We start from the raw sequence: 20947 nt of genomic DNA on the forward strand, positions 1-20947 counted from the left end.
TGGCAGGACATGAGCACATTCCTCAACGAGCGTTATCGTACGCTCGAGGCTGTTGAGGACGTGACGCAAAAAACCTCGCAGAACTCTACCGCTGGACCATCCGTCCACAGCAGAGTTCAAAGCGAATTAACTCTTTCAAGGCCCGAGTCACTCAGAGAGGCAAATCGTGTGACTTGTGCTCAAAAGAGAATCACCCTGTCCGGGTTTGTCCAAGCTTCCTTAAAATGTCGGTCAATGATCGGATGAACTACATCAAACAGAAAAGTCTCTGTTTAAACTGCTTCGCAAGAGGTCACCAACTCCGAGGTGTACGAGTGCGCACAATTGCTTGACATGCAAGAGGCGGCACCACACTCTTCTCCATCGGGGCGACAGTGCCCACAATGGTGCCTCTTCCACTCCATCCACACTTCCCAACATACAGTCCACTCCGAATCAATCAGCAACAAATGTACAAAATTACTTTGCCATTAACGCTCAGAACATCCTTCTCGGCACGGCGGTTGTCAATGTATGCCATCTAGGTACTACATACACCGCACGAGCACTAATCGACTCAGGGTCCGAAGCGACTTTCATTTCTGAGCGTTTATTCCAGCGCATAAAGCTGCCATTCCAATCCGTGCAAGCCCAAGTATCCGGGCTGAATCATGCAATTGCGGCCCAACCGCAGAAGTTATACAACTTCAGCATTGGTTGTCCAACGAAGCCGAGGCTCCATATCGAGACCTCAGCGTTCGTTATTTCACAACTGGCAGACAAGCTGCCACCATTCCGTGTGCCGAAAGGCTTCCTAAAGGATCTACCAGCGATTGAACTGGCAGATCCAAACTTCTACAAAAGTGCTCAGATTGACATCTTAATTGGCGCGGATATCCTTCCGTCAGTCATTCTGAGCGGTTCCCGGCCAAACATTTGTGGCTCACTCCTTGGCCAACAAACCGTGTTTGGTTGGATTCTCACCGGCCCCGTCTCCCAGAATGTGTCGACAACTGTCTCTGCGTTTTCGACAAGAGTCGCTATCCAAGCAGACGATCAACTCGACAGACTAAACTCCAAAGTTTGGGAGGCGGAGGATATTCCGTCGAAGCTAGTTAGCTGCGAAAACACAACTTCACGCAGCAGATGTGGCAGATCTCGGGTGACTCTTCCATTCCGGAAGCCCGTCACCACTCCTAATTTGTATCTGCCTCATCATTCATCCAAACCAGATAGGCATCGACACAAAGACGAATAACCTCCTACTTCGTTTCTCTATTCGTCGTCCTGTGCTGTCCTATACTGTGAAGAAGCTACTGTAATAATCATTTGTTCTTGTTTTCATTCCATGTTGTATGCCCTTCTCCGTGTGGATGGGCCTCAACTCTACTACATGATTGCTGTCATGGGACCCAAGTACCAGAAATGTATTTGGTGGAACCAGCCAAATACGTGAATGCCAAGGAAACAACTCGATCTTGAACTCCAGCACGGCCACGTTCCCGCTCACCGTCCCCCATGAGCAGGCCTCACCTCTGGGGAGTTTCCAACTTCGCTCACATCCTTGCCCCCTCCGTCCCTGGTGCTCGGCACTGATGTGTATCCTCACATCATTCAACATGGCATCCTGCCGAGCACCAACGATTTGCCAATGGCCCAGAATTCCACATTGAGTTGGATTCTGTCCGGTCCATGTGGACAATAAATCCGTTTGCAACTCATTGCAAGGGGGGGAGGATGTTGATGCCAGATGATGGCAGGAGTGACCACTCAAAACAGCTGACAGTGTGGTCGCGATCGATTGATATCGATAGCGACAAAGTTAGTATACTGTGCGTGTGACCTTGTCACACGCGCAGTCACACTGATCTAGTTTATCCTCATGTTGGTCACCCTGCCCACTTTTAGTGCTTTTTCCTGATAACATATGTTCTACTATTCTGACCGGCACAACAAGTGTACATTTTCCAAGTGCAATAAAATAATTGTAAAATTACAAATTTCAACAATTCGAAAAGTTAAAGTGTTATTATTATTCTGAAGACGCCCCCTACACACATTGAATAAACCATTACATTGGTTTGTTTGTTTGCTGCATTTTAACGAATTTCCATTTCGCCATTTGTTCAATGCCTTGGAAAATGCAACTACAAGTGGACCACGTACAGCTAGTGGGACTTTAATGAAGTTACTTGAGACCTGTGAACAACTTCCGGTAAGAGCCAAGGCCATACCTGATTTTGAACCCATTTCATTGGGGAATATGCCTCCTGCAATGGATAATGGAGATGAGAAAAGTCTTTCGACAGATGTTTTATATCTTTATCGAATAGCCAAAGCTGTATCGGAAGGTTTGTGTTCAGAACATCTTGCCAGCATGAAACCCGGAAAAATGGTTCATTCTCGTTGGTTAACAAAAGCCAGCAGAGTTTTACGTCTTTATGTCGCAAGTAGTTTACCTTCGACAAATTTAAAATGTTGGCTAATTTCATTATGAAAGTTTATATACCGATGTATTTTAATGTCAAATATTTTAATTCGGTGGTATATGGCAGTAAACTTTTATTTAATTTTATTCAATCAACGCAATTTTACCACAAAATCTAAGAGAAATTGTAAACAAAGCAATCCAAAACAATGCATTCTTCGCCCATACAGAAAATATTTTGTTAACAATGCTTTTCGATGAAAGAAAAACAGTTCGCGAAAGTGCAATTAATAAAATTTTGTATTATCGCGAGAAATTATATGACCCAACTAAACTTAGATCTTATTAAAAGAATCGCATTAATTTCGATTGCACCGATTATATGCATTTAGTTGACTTGGATAATGACGACATCTTGTTTGAACCTCCATTTACTGCAAACATCCCACATGATCACTTGCTGGAATACATAAATTCTGCTGAAATACCACTGCCAGATCCAGCAATTCCATCGCACATTCAGGGCACCGAACGATGTGTGCAGTTATTAACACATGTCTCACGACGAGTTATGCCACAGAATCGAGATGCTGTTATGTCATTGACTTTAGAAAGTCGTTCCAAAGTTCCTCAAATCGAGTCAAAGAAAGACTTGAGATTCTAATAAGATGACATTATATTCCAAGTCAACAAAATGCAAAAATTACCTACTTGTTGGAAAGCAAATTAACTTTATAATAAAAATAAAATTAAATTCCGCCTTTTATCATGCCACGCCCACTTTTATTTAGTTGCTTAAAATGCCTTTGAATATATGTTTCAATTTTCAGACCGATACCTTACTTCGTTAAAAAGTTACGTACGCATTGCTCCTACTTTCTTATATGAGGCTCAGTACATGGCTAGTTGGTTTTTTTTGTTGAATTAAAAAAAAAATTATAAGTTAAATAAATTTAAAAAAATTATAAAATTTGTTGTAAAAAATGAATCAGAATTGACTCAACATAATTGGAAAATGCGTATTTTTTTAAATACATTAAAATGTCTTAAATACCTCGAAATACCTTATGTACCTCATAGTGCAATCTTTAAGCTTCACGGCGCGGACTAGGAATTCATTTTAGACACATGGTTTCATGGTGAAATTTTCTTAGAATTCTTCGTAGATTCCGATTATGAGGGACGATTTTTGCGAAAAAATTGACCCGCCCTAAATATATATTCTTGATCAGCGTCAACAGCCGAGACGATCTAGCCATGTCCGTCTGTCGTCTGTCCGTCTGTCCGTATGAACACCTAGATCTCAGAGACTATAAGAGATAGAGCTATAATTTTCGACAGAATTTGTTATGTTTGCACGCAGATCAAGTTTGTTTCAAATTTTTGCCACTTCCGCTCCCGCAAATCAAAAAAATCGAATAACAGGCGTAATTGCAAAGCTAGAATTGCGAGTTTTGGTATATACAATAATAACTATAGTATTTATGATTGCTGAAAATTTGGTTGCGATCAGATAAAAATTGTAGAAGTTATTAAAGAAATAGTTTTGTATGGGCAAAAACGCCTTCTATGTATGTGTTGTATGTATGCGTATACGTATATACATGCTCGCCTCTATATTTGTATCTGTATGCAAGAGGCACTGCGATAAGCAGGCCATCCACAGGCGAGCATGTTTGCGAATATGCTCGCCAACTTGTATTTCATTTGCCCACCAACTAGGGCCAACATGTTCGCGAACATCATTTGTCGCAAATTTTCAAGCAGTCGACATGTCAACGGATAACGACATATATGAAAAACTGTTAAATTTAGTAATGGCCAAAGTTATGAAGACCTGAAATTCTTAACAGGAATTCTCTCCCCAGAGTCTTGGGCGCATAATAATTGATCAACCGCTTGCTACTGATTTATGTTCGCCTGGTATTTCAAATATTGATTCGGCAGAGCGGACAGAATTGAAAGTTCCAACCCACCAGATTTGATTTGGCACTTTTAAGACTTTCGTGGCGGTTGCAAGAAGCCAACACCAGCAACAACAGCAACTATAACATCAATAATTACAACACAACTACTAATTATGTTAGACATAACGGACATTAAACATTGCGGACATAGCGGACATAGCGGACATGGCGGACATAGCGGACATGGCGGACATGGCGGACATTGCGGACATTGCGGACATGGCGGACATGGCGGACATGGCGGACATTGCGGACATTGCGGACATTGCGGACATGGCGGACATTGCGGACATGGCGGACATGACGGACATGGCGGACATGGCGGACATAGCGGACATAGCGGACATTGCGGACATGGCGGACATGGCGGACATTGCGGACATTGCGGACATGGCGGACATGGCGGACATTGCGGACATGGCGGACATGACGGACATTGCGGACATAGGCGAGCATGTTTGCGAATATGCTCGCCAACTTGTATTTCATTTGCCCACCAACTAGGGCCAACATGTTCGCGAACATCATTTGTCGCAAATTTTCAAGCAGTCAACATGTCGACGGATAACGACATATATGAAAAACTGTTAAATTTAGTAATGGCCAAAGTTATGAAGACCTGAAATTCTTAACAGGAATTTTCTCCCCAGAGTCTTGGGCGCATAATAATTGATCAACCGCTTGCTACTGATTTATGTTCGCCTGGTATTTCAAATATTGATTCGGCAGAGCGGACAGAATTGAAAGTTCCAACCCACCAGATTTGATTTGGCACTTTTTAAACTTTCGTGGCGGTTGCAAGAAGCCAACACCAGCAACAACAGCAACTATAACATCAATAATTACAACACAACTACTAATTATGTTAGACATAACGGACATTAAACATTGCGGACATAGCGGACATGGCGGACATAGCGGACATGGCGGACATGGCGGACATTGCGGACATGGCGGACATTGCGGACATTGCGGACATGGCGGACATTGCGGACATTGCGGACATGGCGGACATGGCGGACATGACGGACATGGCGGACATGGCGGACATGGCGGACATGGCGGACATAGCGGACATGGCGGACATGACGGACATTGCGGACATTGCGGACATGGCGGACATAGCGGACATGGCGGACATTGCGGACATGGCGGACATGGCGGACATTGCGGACATTGCGGACATGGCGGACATGGCGGACATTGCGGACATTGCGGACATGGCGGACATGGCGGACATGGCGGACATTGCGGACATGGCGGACATTGCGGACATGGCGGACATGACGGACATTGCGGACATAGGCGAGCATGTTTGCGAATATGCTCGCCAACTTGTATTTCATTTGCCCACCAACTAGGGCCAACATGTTCGCGAACATCATTTGTCGCAAATTTTCAAGCAGTCAACATGTCAACGGATAACGACATATATGAAAAACTGTTAAATTTAGTAATGGCCAAAGTTATGAAGACCTGAAATTCTTAACAGGAATTTTCTCCCCAGAGCCTTGGGCGCATAATAATTGAAATATAATAATATAATAATTGATTTTGCAGACAAAAAATGAATTCTTTCATACATTTTTGCTCATTTTGCGCTGCGCAAATACATGCTCTCTCTACAAAACGATTGCGCAAATGATGTTCGTGCAAGCGTTGCCATCCATTGGCGAACATGTTTCGTGCAAACACAGACAAAATAGAATAATTTTAATCTCATGCGAACATTTTGACGAACACGAAATTTGACGACGAACGCTACCATCCACGAGAAAAATTTCGTCGAGCACAACATATTCGCGAACATGCTCGCCCGTGGATGGCCTGCTATAGCTCTATTGGTAGAGTGCAAGCATATTACAGTTGCGGTAGTCGGGGGACTCGGGTTCGAGCCCGCTCGGGGTACAAACTTTTTTTTTTATCGTATTTACAACAATTATAAATACAAATTGTGGATTTTACTAAAGTAATATTTTGTATGAGCAAAACCGCCTGCTATGTATGTATTGTATGTATGCGTATACATGCTCGTCTATATTAGCATCTGTATGCATAGGGGTTCTTAAGCCGATAGCTCAGGTGGTAGAGTGCAAGCCGCGCATGTTGTGGTGCCCGCGTTCGAACCCGCTCGAAGTACAAACTTTTTTTTTTAACAACCCGGTCGGTGGTGCTCGAGTTCAAATCCCGATCGAAAATACATGCATATTTATTTTTAATATTTTGAGATTATTACCGTAATATTTTGCTTTTATTCAAAATGGGTAGCGGGTATTTCACAGTCGAGCACACTCGTCTGTAGCTTTCTTACTTGTTTTCATATAGGATACTAATGGAAAATATACAGAAAAGCTTAATATATTTAGCTATGGCCTTATTTTTTTTGATGTAATATTTAAGACAAGAGTGACCGGACAATTACTTATATTCCTACATGGTCTAAAAAAAGGTAAGACTTGAAAATTATGACCAGACATTCTTTTAAATTTTATAATTTTCAGAAATAAACGAGTCAGATCGTGTAATGCAAATAATGAAAAAGTGTTTAGATCTAAATCGAGAAAATAGACCAACAATGAATCGAATTGTGTCTTTTCTCAGAAGCGATTATAGGAATTCAAGGATTTGGTAATTGTAAGCAACTATATATCTAACCATGAAAATAATATATCATATTTACAGAATGACTGTGCCTGTGATACATACGGTTTGCCCAGCATTGTGGAGACGTTCTGAATCTAATGGTTTAGTAAAACATAAGTTTATAACTGATTTATTAACGACGAAGGTGGCACTAAAAGAAATTGACTGCAATACGAAAATGAAATGGGAAATTCTGAGAGAAGTCCCCAAGCTTTTAGGTCTAGCTCATGAGAATATTGCCACATTATACGGAGTTTCTTTAAATCGGAAAGATAATATTTGCATGGTTATTCAGCAAGCAGAATGTAGAACACTCTATCATTTGCTGCATTGTCGTAAGTATAAATGGATCTTATTTCAGGAGAAGCTCAATTGGATGCAGCAATGTGCAGAGGTATGTTTAAAACTCTATGGAATTTTATACCCGCTACCCAAAGGGTAGAAGGGTATTGTAACTTTGTGCCGGCAGGAAATGTATGTAACAGGTAGAAGGAGTTAACTCCGACCCTATAAAGAATATATATACTTGATCAGTATCAACAGCCGAGGTGATCTAGCCATGTCCGTCTGTCCGTCTGCCCTTCTGTTCGTATGAAACACTGCATCTCAGAGACTATAAGAAATAGAGCTATAATTTTTTTCGACATCATTTGTTATGTTTGCACGCAGATCAAGTTTGTTTCAAATTTTGGCCACGTTCACTTCCGCCCCCGCAAATTAAAAAATTTGTGTATACAATAATAACAATATTAAATATGATTCCTGAAAATTTGGTTGCGATAAGTTAAATTTTTTGAAGTTATTAAAAAACAAGTAAGAAAGTTACAGTCGAGTGTGCTCGACTGTGAGAGCTTTGGCTACCCATCTTTTAATAAGGGCAAAATATTGTGGTATTATTTTCAAAATATACCGAAAATACTAAAAATACTAAAATATACCAAATGGTATGTTTGGTATACCGATACAGCACACCATTCAAAATATACCATAGACGGCACAATGTACCAGATTGTCGGCCAAAGCAACTAAGAGCCCTAGTAAGTGGGCGTTTTTGCCATACAAAAGTATTTCTTTAATAACTTCCACAATTTTTATCTGATCGCAACCAAATTTTCAGGAATCATAACTACTATAGTAATTATACTATATACCAAAATTCACAGCTCTAGCTTTAAATTTACGCTTGAATGAAGTTTTCGATTTTTTGGTTTGGGGCGGAAGTGGGCGTGGCAAAATTTGAAACAAACTTGATCTGCGTGCAAACATAGGAAAAATACTGTCACAAAAAATAGCTCTATCTCTTATAGTCTCTGAGATCTAGGTGTTCATACGGACAGACGGACGGACACACAGACGGACAGACGGACATGGCTAGATGGTCTCGGCTGTTGACGCTGATCAAGAATATATATACTTTATAGGGTCGGAGATGCCTCCTTCTGTTACATACATTTCCTGCCGGCACAAAGTTATAATACATTTCTACCCTATGGGTAGCGGGTATAAATACTTTTGTATGATTAAAAACGCCTACTTACTAGGGGGTTATTAGCTTTGGCTGACAATCTGATATATTATGCCGTCTATAGTATATTTTGCAATGTGGTGCTATATATACCAAATATACCATTCGGTATATTTTTTTAGTATTTTGTAGTATTTTCGGTATATTTTGAAAATAATTCCGCAATCTCAAAGTCGAGCCCACTCGACTGTAGCTTTCATACTTGTTTTGATCTCACATTCTCTTTAGGGTTTGGAGTACTTGCATGGAAAAAACATAATCCATCGGGGTCTTACAACTCGAAGCTTGTTACTTTTCGATGAATGTCGTAAATTAAAAATAACTGATATCGGAAAAGTGAATGAAGTTGAAAAAATTAGAACTGATTTCATGTGTCGCTATTTGGCTCCAGAAGTTTGCGTACGTTTCTATACTGAAAATATGTTTATGATTAACTAAGATTTTTTCCAAAGATGGAGAAAAAAGACTTCACACAAAAGGCGGATGTATTTAGCTTCGGCATAATTTTTTGAGAAGTGATCAAACGAAAGAAGCCATTTTCTGACTGGGATTTGGATGTTGTCAGTATAGGTATAAGAGAAGGTAACGGTATTTCTCATAAAAGTACACAGCAAATATTTTACATTTCTGACCGTTCTAGGTTATCGACCGGACATTGATAATTTGATCAATGTCGATTATGATGGTATAGTACTGATAATGAAATGTTGTTGGGAAGAATCTCCAAAAGATCGTCCAACGATGAGTGAAGTGCGTCACGATTTAAGTCATTTTATTGAGCGCTATGATCGTCGTCAATCAAGTTGCTTCATAATTTAGAACGAAATTAAAATTAAGCAATAACAAATTATAATATACCAGAATAAGTCTGAATTATGTACTATATGTTGACCCCTTATGTTTTTATGTACATTTTCCAATATATGGTAGAGTAATTTAATTTGTAACTATCCTTCTGCTATAAAATACACGAGCTTATTACAAACGAAATTGTTATTCTTGTCGTTGAATGTGTTGTAGGTGAGTTGTTGTTGAAATTGGAGTTTGTTGTTGTCATACATTCAAATGTAACACAGATACGCCTTAACTATATAAATATATATATATTTATTAAAAAGGGTAAGAAATCGAATTTGAAAAGTATTATTATAAAGTATTATTATATATATATATATATATATATATATATCCTGATAAAAAAGTAAACAAACAAAACTATTTGCCACTTTTGTGTAAAAACTTGCATCATAAAATTGCAGCGTTCAAGTAAATGCACTTTATCTAAATTGGGTATAATCGGGCTATATGCAAGTAGCGATATCAATTTCTTATCTGCGGTGTAATCTATGACTAATTTTTTGAAGCAACTACAATTTTAGGCTTTAGTCATTTTGATTTTTTCAATTATGGACAACACAGAAATTAACGTGAACTTTAAAGATATAAAATTGTTAGAATGGGTAAGCATAAAAAGCATTAAAACATATAATCTGAACTTGAATACATGTATTTTAAAGATCGGGGGAGGTGGCTTTGGAGAGGTACACAAAGGAATCTGGCGAATTCATGGTCAAAAAACAGATATTGCTGTGAAAATTACAACTTATGATTACAGAAATGAAAAGAACAAAGATAAAATCGCAGTCTTTCGAAAAATCGAAAATTTACAAAAATGTATACATCCGAATATTATAAGATTGTACGGAGTCTCTAAAACAAGCGACAACAGAATTTGCTTTATTTTGGAGTATGCAGATTGTGGATCACTCTACGAATTCTTGCACCGCACGAAGAGGGAAGCTTCGTTCAGCGAGAGGATTGATTGGATGCTACAATGTGCCAAGGTATTATTTTAAATGTTCTTTATATTTTCCTTAACTCACATTCTTTGTAGGGTATAGAGTACTTGCATAAAAAAAACATAGCTCACCGGGATCTTAAGACGCAAAACTTGTTACTATTCAATGGATATCCCACATTGAAAATATGCGATTTTGGTACAGTTAAAGAACTTGTGACAAATAATACCCACGATGTCGGGACTGTTTGTTACATGGCACCAGAAGTTTATGTATGTATATGTATGTATATATTTGTTTTTGTAAAATATTCATATTTGAATATACTATAAAAATGAAAAATACTCTGAAAAGTGTGATATGTTTAGCTTTGGAATCATATTTTGGGAAGTTATGTCAAGGAAGATGCCATTTTACGAATTTAATGAAATGCCTCCATTGGCAATCCAAAAAAAAATAATTGAAGGTAAAAGCATTTCAGATAAAAATATTCCCTTAATTTTATTTTATTAAAATTCTCAGATAATCGTCCGAATTTAAATGACATTATGATTTACGAGAATTCTGATTGGGTTAAACCAATAATAAAAAAATGCTGGGATCATGATCCAGAAAAGCGGCCAACGATGAAAGAGCTGTGTGATCGTCTCCCTAATTATGATATATACATATTTTTTAACGAGATCCAATTTAGGATAGGTGTAAGAAGAAATAGTTAATTCCGACAGATTAACATCTAATATCGCTAATTTTTATTAATAGATGAAGAGAGGCAGATATTGTGATTTTTTCACAGCAAATTGGCAAAACAAAAAAATTTTTGTACAACAAATTAAAGACTATTTTGAAGAAGACGAAAAATCTTTCTTCAACGAAATTCGTAATTTGAAAAGGTTGAACCATCCAAATATTATTACATTATATGGTGCCTCCAAGCATCCCGACAATAGTTTATGCGTACTTTTTGAGTTTGCAGATTGTGGCTCACTTTATGATTGTATACATGATGATGATTACAAGATTTCATACTATCAGAAGCTGCGTTGGATGTTGCAATGTGCGAAGGTATGTTTAATGATATTGTTATGGCTGCGCTGTGAAAAAACTCACTATATTCTTTTTTTTAGGCTTTGAAGTACTTGCATAGAAAAAAAATAGTCCATCGATCTCTAAGTACGCGCAATTTATTACTATTCGATAAGTATCGTGTATTAAAAATAAGTGATATTTATCAAGTGAAGAAATTTCGTATTGTGCCAGATCCTTATTTGGCTCCAGAATACTGGGTAATTATTTTTCAAGTAAGAAAAAAATACATATTTCTTATATCTCTTTTATTCATATAGGACACTAATGAAATATATACAGAAAAGTGTAATATATTTAGCTTTGGCATTATTTTTTTGGAAGTAATGTTTAGGAAATGGCTAAATAATGGTAAGACCTGAAAATTATGTCCAGATATTCTTTTAAATTTCATAAGATTACAGATGTTCTTTCAGATTTCGTTAACATGAAAAAAACGTACGTTCGTTTTATGCAAATAATAAAAAAGTGCTTAAATCTAAAACCAGAAAATAGACCAACTATGAAACGAATTGTGTCTTTTCTCGGATGCGATTATAGGCTTTGCATTAATGTGGACCATGCTGATTTGGGATTAAAGGATTTGGTATTTGTAAGCAACTACAGATCTAACAATCAATATAATATTTTATGATGTTGATATTTACAGACTGGCTGTGCCTGTAGTACGTTTTGCACAGCATTGTGGAGACGTTCTGAATCTAATGGTTTAGTAAAACATGATGATATAACTGATTTATTAACGACAAAGGTGTCACTAAAAGAAATTAACTGCAATAAGAAACTGAAATGGGAAATTCTGAGAGAAGTCCCCAAGCTTTTAGGTCTAGCTCATGAGAATATCGCCACATTATACGGAGTTTCTTTAAATTATTCGAATAAAATTTGCATGGTTGTCGAGCATGCAGAATGTGGAACACTGCATTTGCTGCATTGTTGTAAGTCTATAAGTATCTCATTCCGGGAGAAGCTGAATTGGATGCAGCAATGTGCGAAGGTATGTACTTTGGTACTTTAGATTTTTTTGATCTCACAATGTTTTTAGGGTTTGGAGTACTTGCATGGAAATAACATAATCCATCGGGGTCTTACAACTCAAAGCTTGTTACTTTTCGATGATTGTCGTATATTAAAAGTGGGTGATTTCGGAAAAGTGAATGAAGTTGAAGAAATTAGAACTGATTTCATGTTTTGCTATTTGGCTCCAGAAGTTTGCGTACGTTTCTATACTGAAAATGTTTTTTATGGTTCTTAATTATGATTTTTTTTTCAAAGATGGAGGAAAATGACTTTACAGAAAAGACGGATGTTTTTAGCTTTAGCATTATTTTTTGGGAAGTAATCAATCGAAAAAAGCCATTTTCCGACTGTGATGTGGGTGTTGTCAGTAAATGTATAAAAGAAGGTAAAAATATGTATTATAAATGTGTATAACATATTATAAATCTCTGACCATTATAGGTGTTCGACCGATTATTCATAAAATGACCCGCAAAGATTATAACGATATAGTATCAATAATGAAATGTTGTTGGGCCCATTCTCCAACAGATCGTCCAACGATGAGTGAAGTGTCTTGTAATTTAAATGATGTAACTGAGCGCTATATCAGTCGTTCAAGTTGCTACAAGAATACTAAAATTACACACAATGCGAAGTTTAATTGCTTAGTCCAGTGAGCAAAGGTATGTAAAATCTTTTTACGTACGTACTTCAAATTCATTCTTCTAATTTCTTTCTAGGGTATTGAAGACTTGAATTTTGTTGCCGCCAAAACTAGTTTATAATTTAAAAATATTTAATTAAAGTTTCAAATGTTAAATGTTGAATAACATCGTTAGCGACTGTAATGTAGCAGAAGTATTTCTTTATTTTATGTTAACCAACTCTATGAAAGTAAAGGCAATTTAAGAGCAAGAAGTTTTTAAATCTCTCTCGCTCCCGCTCATATTATATATCTATGATTTAAATAAAGACGATTAATGACATTATTATACTATACAAATAAAAAAATCAAAAAAATCGTGTAGCCTTCTTGCAGCAATATTGTGAAAGAACTTCGTCTGTGTCACACACGCTTAGAAAGCAGCCGTTTCGTAGACGGTGCGCTGAGACAGACAGCGACAGTGCACTATGGGCAAAAAGTACTAAATTGCGGCATTTTTACCATTTTTGAAAATAGAAACATAAAACTTTGTACATATATTTACCTAAAAAATAAAGATAGAATTTGCGATTTTTTTTTTCAATTGGACAACGCCTTCCTCCCCACCCACCTTACCGTAAGGTTATAATTTTCGATTTTTTTTCTAAAAATTTATGTTAAAATATTTTAATGTAATATATATTAATAAAATTGTACTAAATTTATTAAATTAATCTATTTTTAGCAAATTCGTATTTTAATTTTGATTTGGATCCCTGCAAAATTAAATAAAAAATTAATTAGAGCCCAATATTATGTTTTGTGACTCCATACCTTGGTGCCAGTTAATAATTTATTCTTCACAAAGCTCTTCCTCCAACTCCAGGGAACTTTGCCCGAAAATATCGAGTTCACTATCTCCGCCTTCTTCTACCTGATTATCATTATTGTCTGCACATGCCTATGTTATTGGAGGCTCAATATCAGGAGATTCCAAAAGAGCTATAACATCTCTTGGTAGGATTTTTTTTTATAGTTCAATCTTTGGCATTCCTTTAGATTAATAGTTGAAAGCAGTGGGTCAGACGAATCCAATGCTCTATTAAACACATCTGATATAGTATTCAGGCGGCTGTTTTTCCTTCCATGGGAAAACATATCGCGTTTGTACAATTTCTTGCGCTCTTCTGACGCAATTACACAGAGAGCTCTTAGAGGAAGTATGGAGGTTTCCATAATTTGGTGCCAATGTACAAGTAGTTTATGCAAAATTGGAGACATTGGATACCACTCATAAGTATTAACGTATAAGTAAATTACTTACTTTAAGTTTTGATGGGCATACCTCAAACTCACATTATGTAGCAATTAAAATTATATAAACACTTTTCAAAACGGAATGCAATAATAGTGGCATTAAATTTTCTGTTTCATAGACTAGTTCAAATGGTAATTTTCACTTTAACCTTGGTCCTGCCTCAGTATACGTCAAGCGTTTACGACCAGGTTTTTCACGTGGAACATCATCTTAAGAAACTCAATTATGATCGAGAATGCAAGCCATTGCGCAGGCTTTTCTGTTGCATTTTCGTAAATTAGTTATTCAATCCGAAAAACTGAATAAGCTTATCTTTTATTAAGATTTGCTGAACATCACTTAATTCATTTTCATCGATATTTTGCAAAACAAACTGCTTCACAGCAGTTTGCTCCAAAAATCAAGCAACGTTGAAAAATAAGACGTAAATACAACTGCAACATTGAGTTTTGCCGTAAATCGGGCAAAAACGGGCAAAAATGTTAACCACTATTTGATTGTTAACAGATTAATTAATAACATTCAGCTTAGAAAATGCCTCGACTGGCATAGACTCACAAGTTACACTCCACAGAAACAGAAATACATTTGTTCCAAGGGACCTAAAAACATACCAACAACACATTGCACGATTGGACAATATATCACATGTACTAAAAATGTAGTGCCAATAATTAATATTACGATTAAATTCCATATTCAAGCTTGTTTGTTTGATTTAATATTTGAATATAAAATTGACAGAAAAAATCACAAATTTTCCCGCCAATTTTTTTTTGTTTAGATGGTTCAGACAATAGTCTTCAAATATGGGCGAATAACAAATTACCAACGAAGTCTAAATTTTTTAAAAATATGTTTCAGTATTCTTGAAGTATTATAATTCAAAAAATAAAGTCAATTTAATGATACCGAACACAAAAAAAAATGTAAAAATGCGACCTTTGCGACTTTTTGCCCATAGTGCAGTGGCAAGCACATGTGCATACATGTTTATCACTTCCGACTTTAAAAAAACCCATATTTTTTAGCTACCTTTTTAATTTTTTTTTTTTGTTTCATTCTATGGATTCTATGAACGGAGCTGAAATCCAAACTTAAATACTTGATGTAATTTGTACTTGGCTTTTTTCCAAGCTACTTCTTATCAAGCCTTTCAAGGTCCTCACATACTTCTTAATGCATCACTAGGCATTCTTCTTTGGCCTTAGAGTTTAATTTTCTGCGAAATAATGGCGCGAAATGCCAATGTACAAAATTCTTTAAAAACGATTACGTAATTATTATCTAAAACCGATCCCATTTCCCCTTAGACGATTATGTAACATATCCACAGCCGACTATTACAACCACTAGGAAAATACCATCTCCAGTGCGATGTCACACACATTTCTAATTGCAGTGTTGCAAAACGAAGACGCGTTAGTTTGTCAAAGAGGTGTCATAAATAAATGGGAAGCTGAAAGTTGATTAATTTCTATAGCATTTCTTACTTCTTGTAAGGTAATTTGAGTCAATTCTTAGGGATTAATCGCGATTGTTCCTTTCTAATCTTACATTAAGCAGAAAACATAGAAGAAAAGTTAAAAAAGTTACGAGGGACTGCCACCCCCAGTGAAGACGAAAAAGAATTTCGCTGCCACACTGTCGGATCAGTCGATGAATGCCATTGCCGAGACCTATCTGGGTACGACTTTGAATAAGCGAGCATTGCAAATGCTTGGCGATATATTACGATCGAATGTGAACAAGCTGTTGGTGGAAGCCGTCAAATATTGTAGGCACACTCGAGCCACACAACTAACCGTAGACCACGTGCAACAGGCTCAAATCGAGATGGGCTGCAACCTCTATATGCTACACATTGATTTCGACTGCGAGGAGATCGAAGATCGGAATATAGTCAAAATGTGGATGGAAGAATGTGTACTGTCAATGGGAAACCAAGTTGGTCTTTCAATGCCAATTATTAAATTGCCCAAGCCAATGTTATTGAAGTCGGACTGGAAGCGTTGGAACCGCGAGGAGATCGTAATGCTGCAGAGCATCAGTCGTTATCCTCTATCGCGGGGTCAACAGAAGTTCTATGTAGAGACCACTGAGAAACTAGTGTGCTGTCCCAATTGGCCATCTTTATTTCCGAGGGTATTCGGGTTAATATCAAGGAAAACAACTTTATCATCTTGACGCATTTGTTGCGCTTGGTCGACGGTTTGATGCGCAATCGCTATATCAACCTAAAGCCCTATGTGAGTGTTATTTATATATAAAGTAATGAAAGTTTAATACCCTCTCTCTTGTTCAGATGCATCTCATTTTGCCGGGAGTGGTGTCTTGTGTTGTGGCCAATCAGATTTCTGCTTTTCCCTCAGTTGAGGATCATTGGGCTACAAGGGAATTTGCCGCCAGTCTCACAATGAACTTTATTCTCCACTTTGACAGCGATGAGCAGTCTATTGAGAAGAAAGTTCTCAAGTAATTAATGATAATAAAATACCAAAGACAAAATATATATACAACAACTTCAATTTCAGAATATACTTGAATGGATTGGAGAAGCCGATGTCGTCGTTAACAACAATTTATGGCTGCATTGTCGGCATTAGCAAATTCGGCAAGTGTGTCTTCTATAAGTATGTTACGCCAAGAATCGCCTTTATTTCGGATCGTATTGAACCCTTTCTGCAAGACGAATCGTTGGAGAAGAGTGACTTGCGACGCATGGCTGCCAACCAAATACGGCTTCGCATCGCGATGGAGTGTGCTCCGATTTTGAAATATCAATTTGCAACTAGGGCTGATTATCCTGAGGTTGGTTTCAATGAACGCTTATATTATGAGGAGAAATACAAATATGTGGGTAAATCGATATATCAGGCTGTTATATTCAGTCGCATGCAAGATGATGTCTGTGATTTAGTTCGAGCAGAAGTATTGGAAAAAAAACCATTCTATTCAGAATTAATATGCCAAAAAATTATTCTCAATAACTAAAAATTAAACATAATATAATAAATCTTAACATCTTCACATAGAAAAAGTTACATTTTAAAAAAAAGTAGTAAGTAGCGTTTTATCCCATTTCTTCAATAACTTTTAAAATTTTTATCTGATCGCAACCAAATTTTCAGAAATCATAAAGAATGTAGTTAATTTTGTATGTACCAAAAATCACAAATAACTAACTTCAAAATTACGCTTGTGACACACTTACGATTTTAAATAAATAAATAAATTTAACAAAATGTAAGCAAATGAAACATTAATAGGAAAATAAACAAATGTTTAGCAAAAACAATTCATAATTATAAATAAATTAGCAACATTTGTACAAATTTTGTTGTTTTTTAAATTTGTTAACTGATTCCATTATGGTGAGCTGAAATTATGAATTATTTTTCCTTTCATTGGAATGTAGCACATTCGAAAAAGTTCAATGTCCAGTCACTTGCATAAAGTTTATATTGGGTTTAAATTAATTGTAAACTCATAAAAGTATTAAAAAATAATACAAAACAAAGAACAAAGAAGAGAGTAGATTGTGACGAAAGCAAAGGATAGAACTCAGCTACTTAATAAATAATATAAATGTAGTAATGGTTGTGTTTTATATTCCATCAAGCTAATAATTTTAATGTTTATAAACACTAATAGTTAATGTTAGTTACACTTAATAGTTAATAATAAGTTAATGATAGCAAAAAGGTTCGGTTTTCTCAATGCAATAAACTTTAAATTATGCTTTAGAATTCTGCTAAGTGTCAAAGCAACTCTGCGAATCAGCCAGTGATTTGTTTATAATTTGAAAACGTCACAAAATATATAAACATATGTATACGTACGTATATCTTTATATTATAAACATCTATCAAAGATAAAGATAAGCAAGTCTGGCAATTCCATTGTGTGAATTATTCTTGCAATTACTCATTATTTTAGTTAAATTATCAAGAGTTGGAGTTGGATGGAGAAATTGGCAATATTCGAAATTTTCTACCTTTTTTAATTTTTACAAAAACAAAAGTAAGAAACATAAGAAATAAATTGTGAAATTATTTTTATTATTCTACTCTCTTTCTTCTTATCGCTCAGAATAAACATAGTAGAAAACAAGTCGAGTCTGCTCGACTGTGAGATACCCCGCTACACATTTTGAACAAAATCAAAATGTTGCGTTATTATTTTCAATATATATAAAGACTACAAAAATACTGAAAATATACCAATTGGTATATTTGGTATATTTATATAGTATAGACCATAGACGGCACAAATTTTCAGGAATCACAATTTCTATAGCTATTATTGTATATACCAAAATTAAAGCTCTATCTCTTATAGTCTGACACTGAGATCCAGTGTTTCATACGGACAGACAGACGGACATGGCTAGATCATCTCGGCTCTTGATGCTGATCAAGAATATATATACATTATAGGGTCGGAGATGCCTCCTTCTACCTGTTACATACATTTCCTCCCGCACAAAGTTATAATACCCTTCTACCCTATGGGTATCAGGTATAAAAATTGCACACATCTGAGTGACTTTTAATCAAGAAAGAACATACATACATATGTATGTATGTATGAGTGTATGCTTGTGTGTGTATTTGATGGCTTGCTCTGAACGTTTTTTTTTTTATTGGGGTGTTAATTGTATATGAGTCGTTTTTTACTTCGAGCAAATCTTATCTTATACAAATTATATATGCATGAGAGAGAGAGAGAGAGCTCACACACAATGTTGAGTCAACAAGGGCTGCCAACCAGCCAACCATATATGTATTATTTATTTATTGTTTGTTATTAATAATTTTTTTTAATTTCTCACACAACTTACATAACTAAATTTTTGTTTTATATTTTCATATGGCTAAATTTGTATATTTTTTTATGAATATGAATAAGAAACTTATGTTTTATTAGATTAATTTGTATGAAAGCTGAAAGTTATATTTTTCTTACTGGTTTAAAATAAAACAATTTTTAATGTATGCCTAGCAACCCTAGTTAAACCAAACAATTATTATAAGACACTTAACATAAGTGATCGGTTAGCTTGGAAACGTAAATAAACTTTCACACCTATGAACATACATACATATATGATCGAAATGTTTAACAACATGGTTAATATACATATGTATAAACACACTTAATATTGTTTTTGCTTTCACTCCATTCGATCGAACTCTTTGTTGAGTGCGTGAGTTGGTTCGCTCGAAATATTCGCAGTAGGTTTTCACAAGCCCAATCAGTCTGTCGGTTGCCCCTCTCTGGATCGTATCATACCAAATTTGATCCGCGATTATTCTTATCGGGGCATTTACATTATTATTTTTTGTTTCACTACTTCTTTAAAAATTGTGATTTCGATTTAAACCACAATTTTGATTTTTTGTGGTACGAGTTTTTATTTCGTAATTTTGTGATAACATATTTATATAAGACTTTTTATACGAATAATACTAGGTATATAGTATATACGATAACGCTTTGCTAAACTTGCTACGTGTCCGATGAGTGTATTTTTGCACCTTTACAAAATATATCTTCTTTGGTATCAAAAATATTGTGGATTATCGAGTCAATATAAGTGCTGAGACAACGATTGTCTTAAATGTAATTAATTATGTATATTATTCTAAATCTTGCAGATACTTATTATTACGGTCAAAATTCTGTGTTGAAACCGCAATAAAAACGAAATATTTTATGATTGATTAAGATTCACAGCATTGCTGAGTATCCACAGAAATTTTTTTATTTACTTAGGTAAAATTCCAGTTATCAAAATATCACCATAAAGTTATAAATCAAATTATGGACGATTTAGTTACTGTAAATTTCAACGAAATACAATCGGTTACAGAGGTAAGAGAATATTGTCATTAGGAAATAATTACTTCAGCTTCAAATCTTTATAGCTTGGAAGAGGTAGCTATGGTGTTGTCCACAAAGCATCGTGGAAAACTGAGTTAGAAGTGAGACAAATTGCTGTGAAAATAATTGAAGATAAACAAACCGAGAATATTAATTTCGAAAAAGATATTCACCGAAAAATCCAGAATCTACTAAAATGTATCCATCCCAATATCATAACGTTGTATGGAGTCTCTAAAAACACCAAGAATAACATTTGTTTACTGTTTGAATATGCGGATTGCGGATCACTCTACGATTTACTGCATCGCAAGAACTTTGAAGTTTCATTCAACGGGAATCTTGATTGGATGCTACAATGTGCCAAGGTATTATGTCAAATGTTCTTTATATTTTCCTTAACTCACATTTGTTGTAGGGTATAGAGTACTTGCATAAAAAAAACATATTTCACCGGGATCTTAAAACACACAACCTCTTACTTTTCAATGGGTATCGCACATTGAAAATATGCGATTTTGGTACAGTCCAAGAACTTGTATCAATGAATACAGAATTAGTTGGGACTATTTGTTACATGGCACCAGAAGTTTGCGTAAGTGCCTCGCTTTTTATATTTTTCTTTTTTAATAATTTGTTCTATTTTATTTTTCTTAAATAGGACTTTAATG

At 35.9% G+C, this 20947-nt stretch overlaps 4 protein-coding genes across 4 annotated transcripts; all 4 read left to right on the plus strand.

The window, feature by feature from the left end:
- The first annotated feature begins 7064 nt into the window (after nt 1–7064).
- On the plus strand, nt 7065–9329 carry LOC133838629 (mitogen-activated protein kinase kinase kinase 7-like). Its single transcript, XM_062269789.1, has 4 exons — nt 7065–7411; nt 8771–8941; nt 8995–9124; nt 9183–9329. Exons 1-3 carry the CDS (start codon nt 7196–7198, stop codon nt 9052–9054), a joined length of 447 nt encoding a protein of 148 aa, XP_062125773.1. The 5' UTR covers nt 7065–7195; the 3' UTR covers nt 9055–9124; nt 9183–9329.
- A 509-nt stretch (nt 9330–9838) lies between these two features.
- On the plus strand, nt 9839–11804 carry LOC133835502 (mitogen-activated protein kinase kinase kinase 7-like). The gene is made up of 4 exons (XM_062265468.1): nt 9839–10002; nt 10060–10386; nt 11469–11627; nt 11688–11804. The coding sequence occupies exons 1-4, from the start codon at nt 9949–9951 to the stop codon at nt 11787–11789; spliced, it is 642 nt and encodes a 213-aa protein (XP_062121452.1). The 5' UTR covers nt 9839–9948; the 3' UTR covers nt 11790–11804.
- A 50-nt stretch (nt 11805–11854) lies between these two features.
- On the plus strand, nt 11855–13372 carry LOC133836673 (mitogen-activated protein kinase kinase kinase 7-like). The gene is made up of 6 exons (XM_062267264.1): nt 11855–12019; nt 12077–12424; nt 12473–12643; nt 12703–12832; nt 12889–13112; nt 13170–13372. Exons 1-5 carry the CDS (start codon nt 11855–11857, stop codon nt 13104–13106), a joined length of 1032 nt encoding a protein of 343 aa, XP_062123248.1. The 3' UTR covers nt 13107–13112; nt 13170–13372.
- A 2677-nt stretch (nt 13373–16049) lies between these two features.
- Nucleotides 16050–17415, plus strand: LOC133836674 (transcription initiation factor TFIID subunit 6-like). The gene is made up of 4 exons (XM_062267266.1): nt 16050–16300; nt 16501–16639; nt 16696–16865; nt 16925–17415. The coding sequence occupies exons 1-4, from the start codon at nt 16050–16052 to the stop codon at nt 17382–17384; spliced, it is 1020 nt and encodes a 339-aa protein (XP_062123250.1). The 3' UTR covers nt 17385–17415.
- Nucleotides 17416–20947: the final 3532 nt, after the last annotated feature.

Source organism: Drosophila sulfurigaster, chromosome 2R (assembly GCF_023558435.1).
Source record: "Drosophila sulfurigaster albostrigata strain 15112-1811.04 chromosome 2R, ASM2355843v2, whole genome shotgun sequence".
Classification (NCBI taxonomy): Eukaryota; Metazoa; Arthropoda; class Insecta; order Diptera; family Drosophilidae; genus Drosophila; species Drosophila sulfurigaster.

Excerpts from the sequence above, each read along its gene's own strand:
- LOC133838629 (XM_062269789.1), top strand. The coding sequence starts at position 7,196 with ATGAAATGGGAAATTCTGAGAGAAGTCCCCAAGCTTTTAGGTCTAGCT. Across the intron at positions 7,412-8,770 it reads GGATGCAGCAATGTGCAGAG|GGTTTGGAGTACTTGCATGG; the intron begins GTATGTTTAAAA and ends CATTCTCTTTAG. Across the intron at positions 8,942-8,994 it reads ATTTGGCTCCAGAAGTTTGC|ATGGAGAAAAAAGACTTCAC; the intron begins GTACGTTTCTAT and ends TTTTTTCCAAAG.
- LOC133835502 (XM_062265468.1), top strand. The coding sequence starts at position 9,949 with ATGGACAACACAGAAATTAACGTGAACTTTAAAGATATAAAATTGTTA. Across the intron at positions 10,003-10,059 it reads ATATAAAATTGTTAGAATGG|ATCGGGGGAGGTGGCTTTGG; the intron begins GTAAGCATAAAA and ends TGTATTTTAAAG. Across the intron at positions 11,628-11,687 it reads ATTTGGCTCCAGAATACTGG|GACACTAATGAAATATATAC; the intron begins GTAATTATTTTT and ends TTATTCATATAG.
- LOC133836673 (XM_062267264.1), top strand. The coding sequence starts at position 11,855 with ATGAAAAAAACGTACGTTCGTTTTATGCAAATAATAAAAAAGTGCTTA. Across the intron at positions 12,425-12,472 it reads GGATGCAGCAATGTGCGAAG|GGTTTGGAGTACTTGCATGG; the intron begins GTATGTACTTTG and ends CAATGTTTTTAG. Across the intron at positions 12,833-12,888 it reads CAGTAAATGTATAAAAGAAG|GTGTTCGACCGATTATTCAT; the intron begins GTAAAAATATGT and ends TGACCATTATAG.
- LOC133836674 (XM_062267266.1), top strand. The coding sequence starts at position 16,050 with ATGAATGCCATTGCCGAGACCTATCTGGGTACGACTTTGAATAAGCGA. Across the intron at positions 16,301-16,500 it reads GATCGGAATATAGTCAAAAT|TGTGCTGTCCCAATTGGCCA; the intron begins GTGGATGGAAGA and ends CTGAGAAACTAG. Across the intron at positions 16,866-16,924 it reads ATTGAGAAGAAAGTTCTCAA|AATATACTTGAATGGATTGG; the intron begins GTAATTAATGAT and ends CTTCAATTTCAG.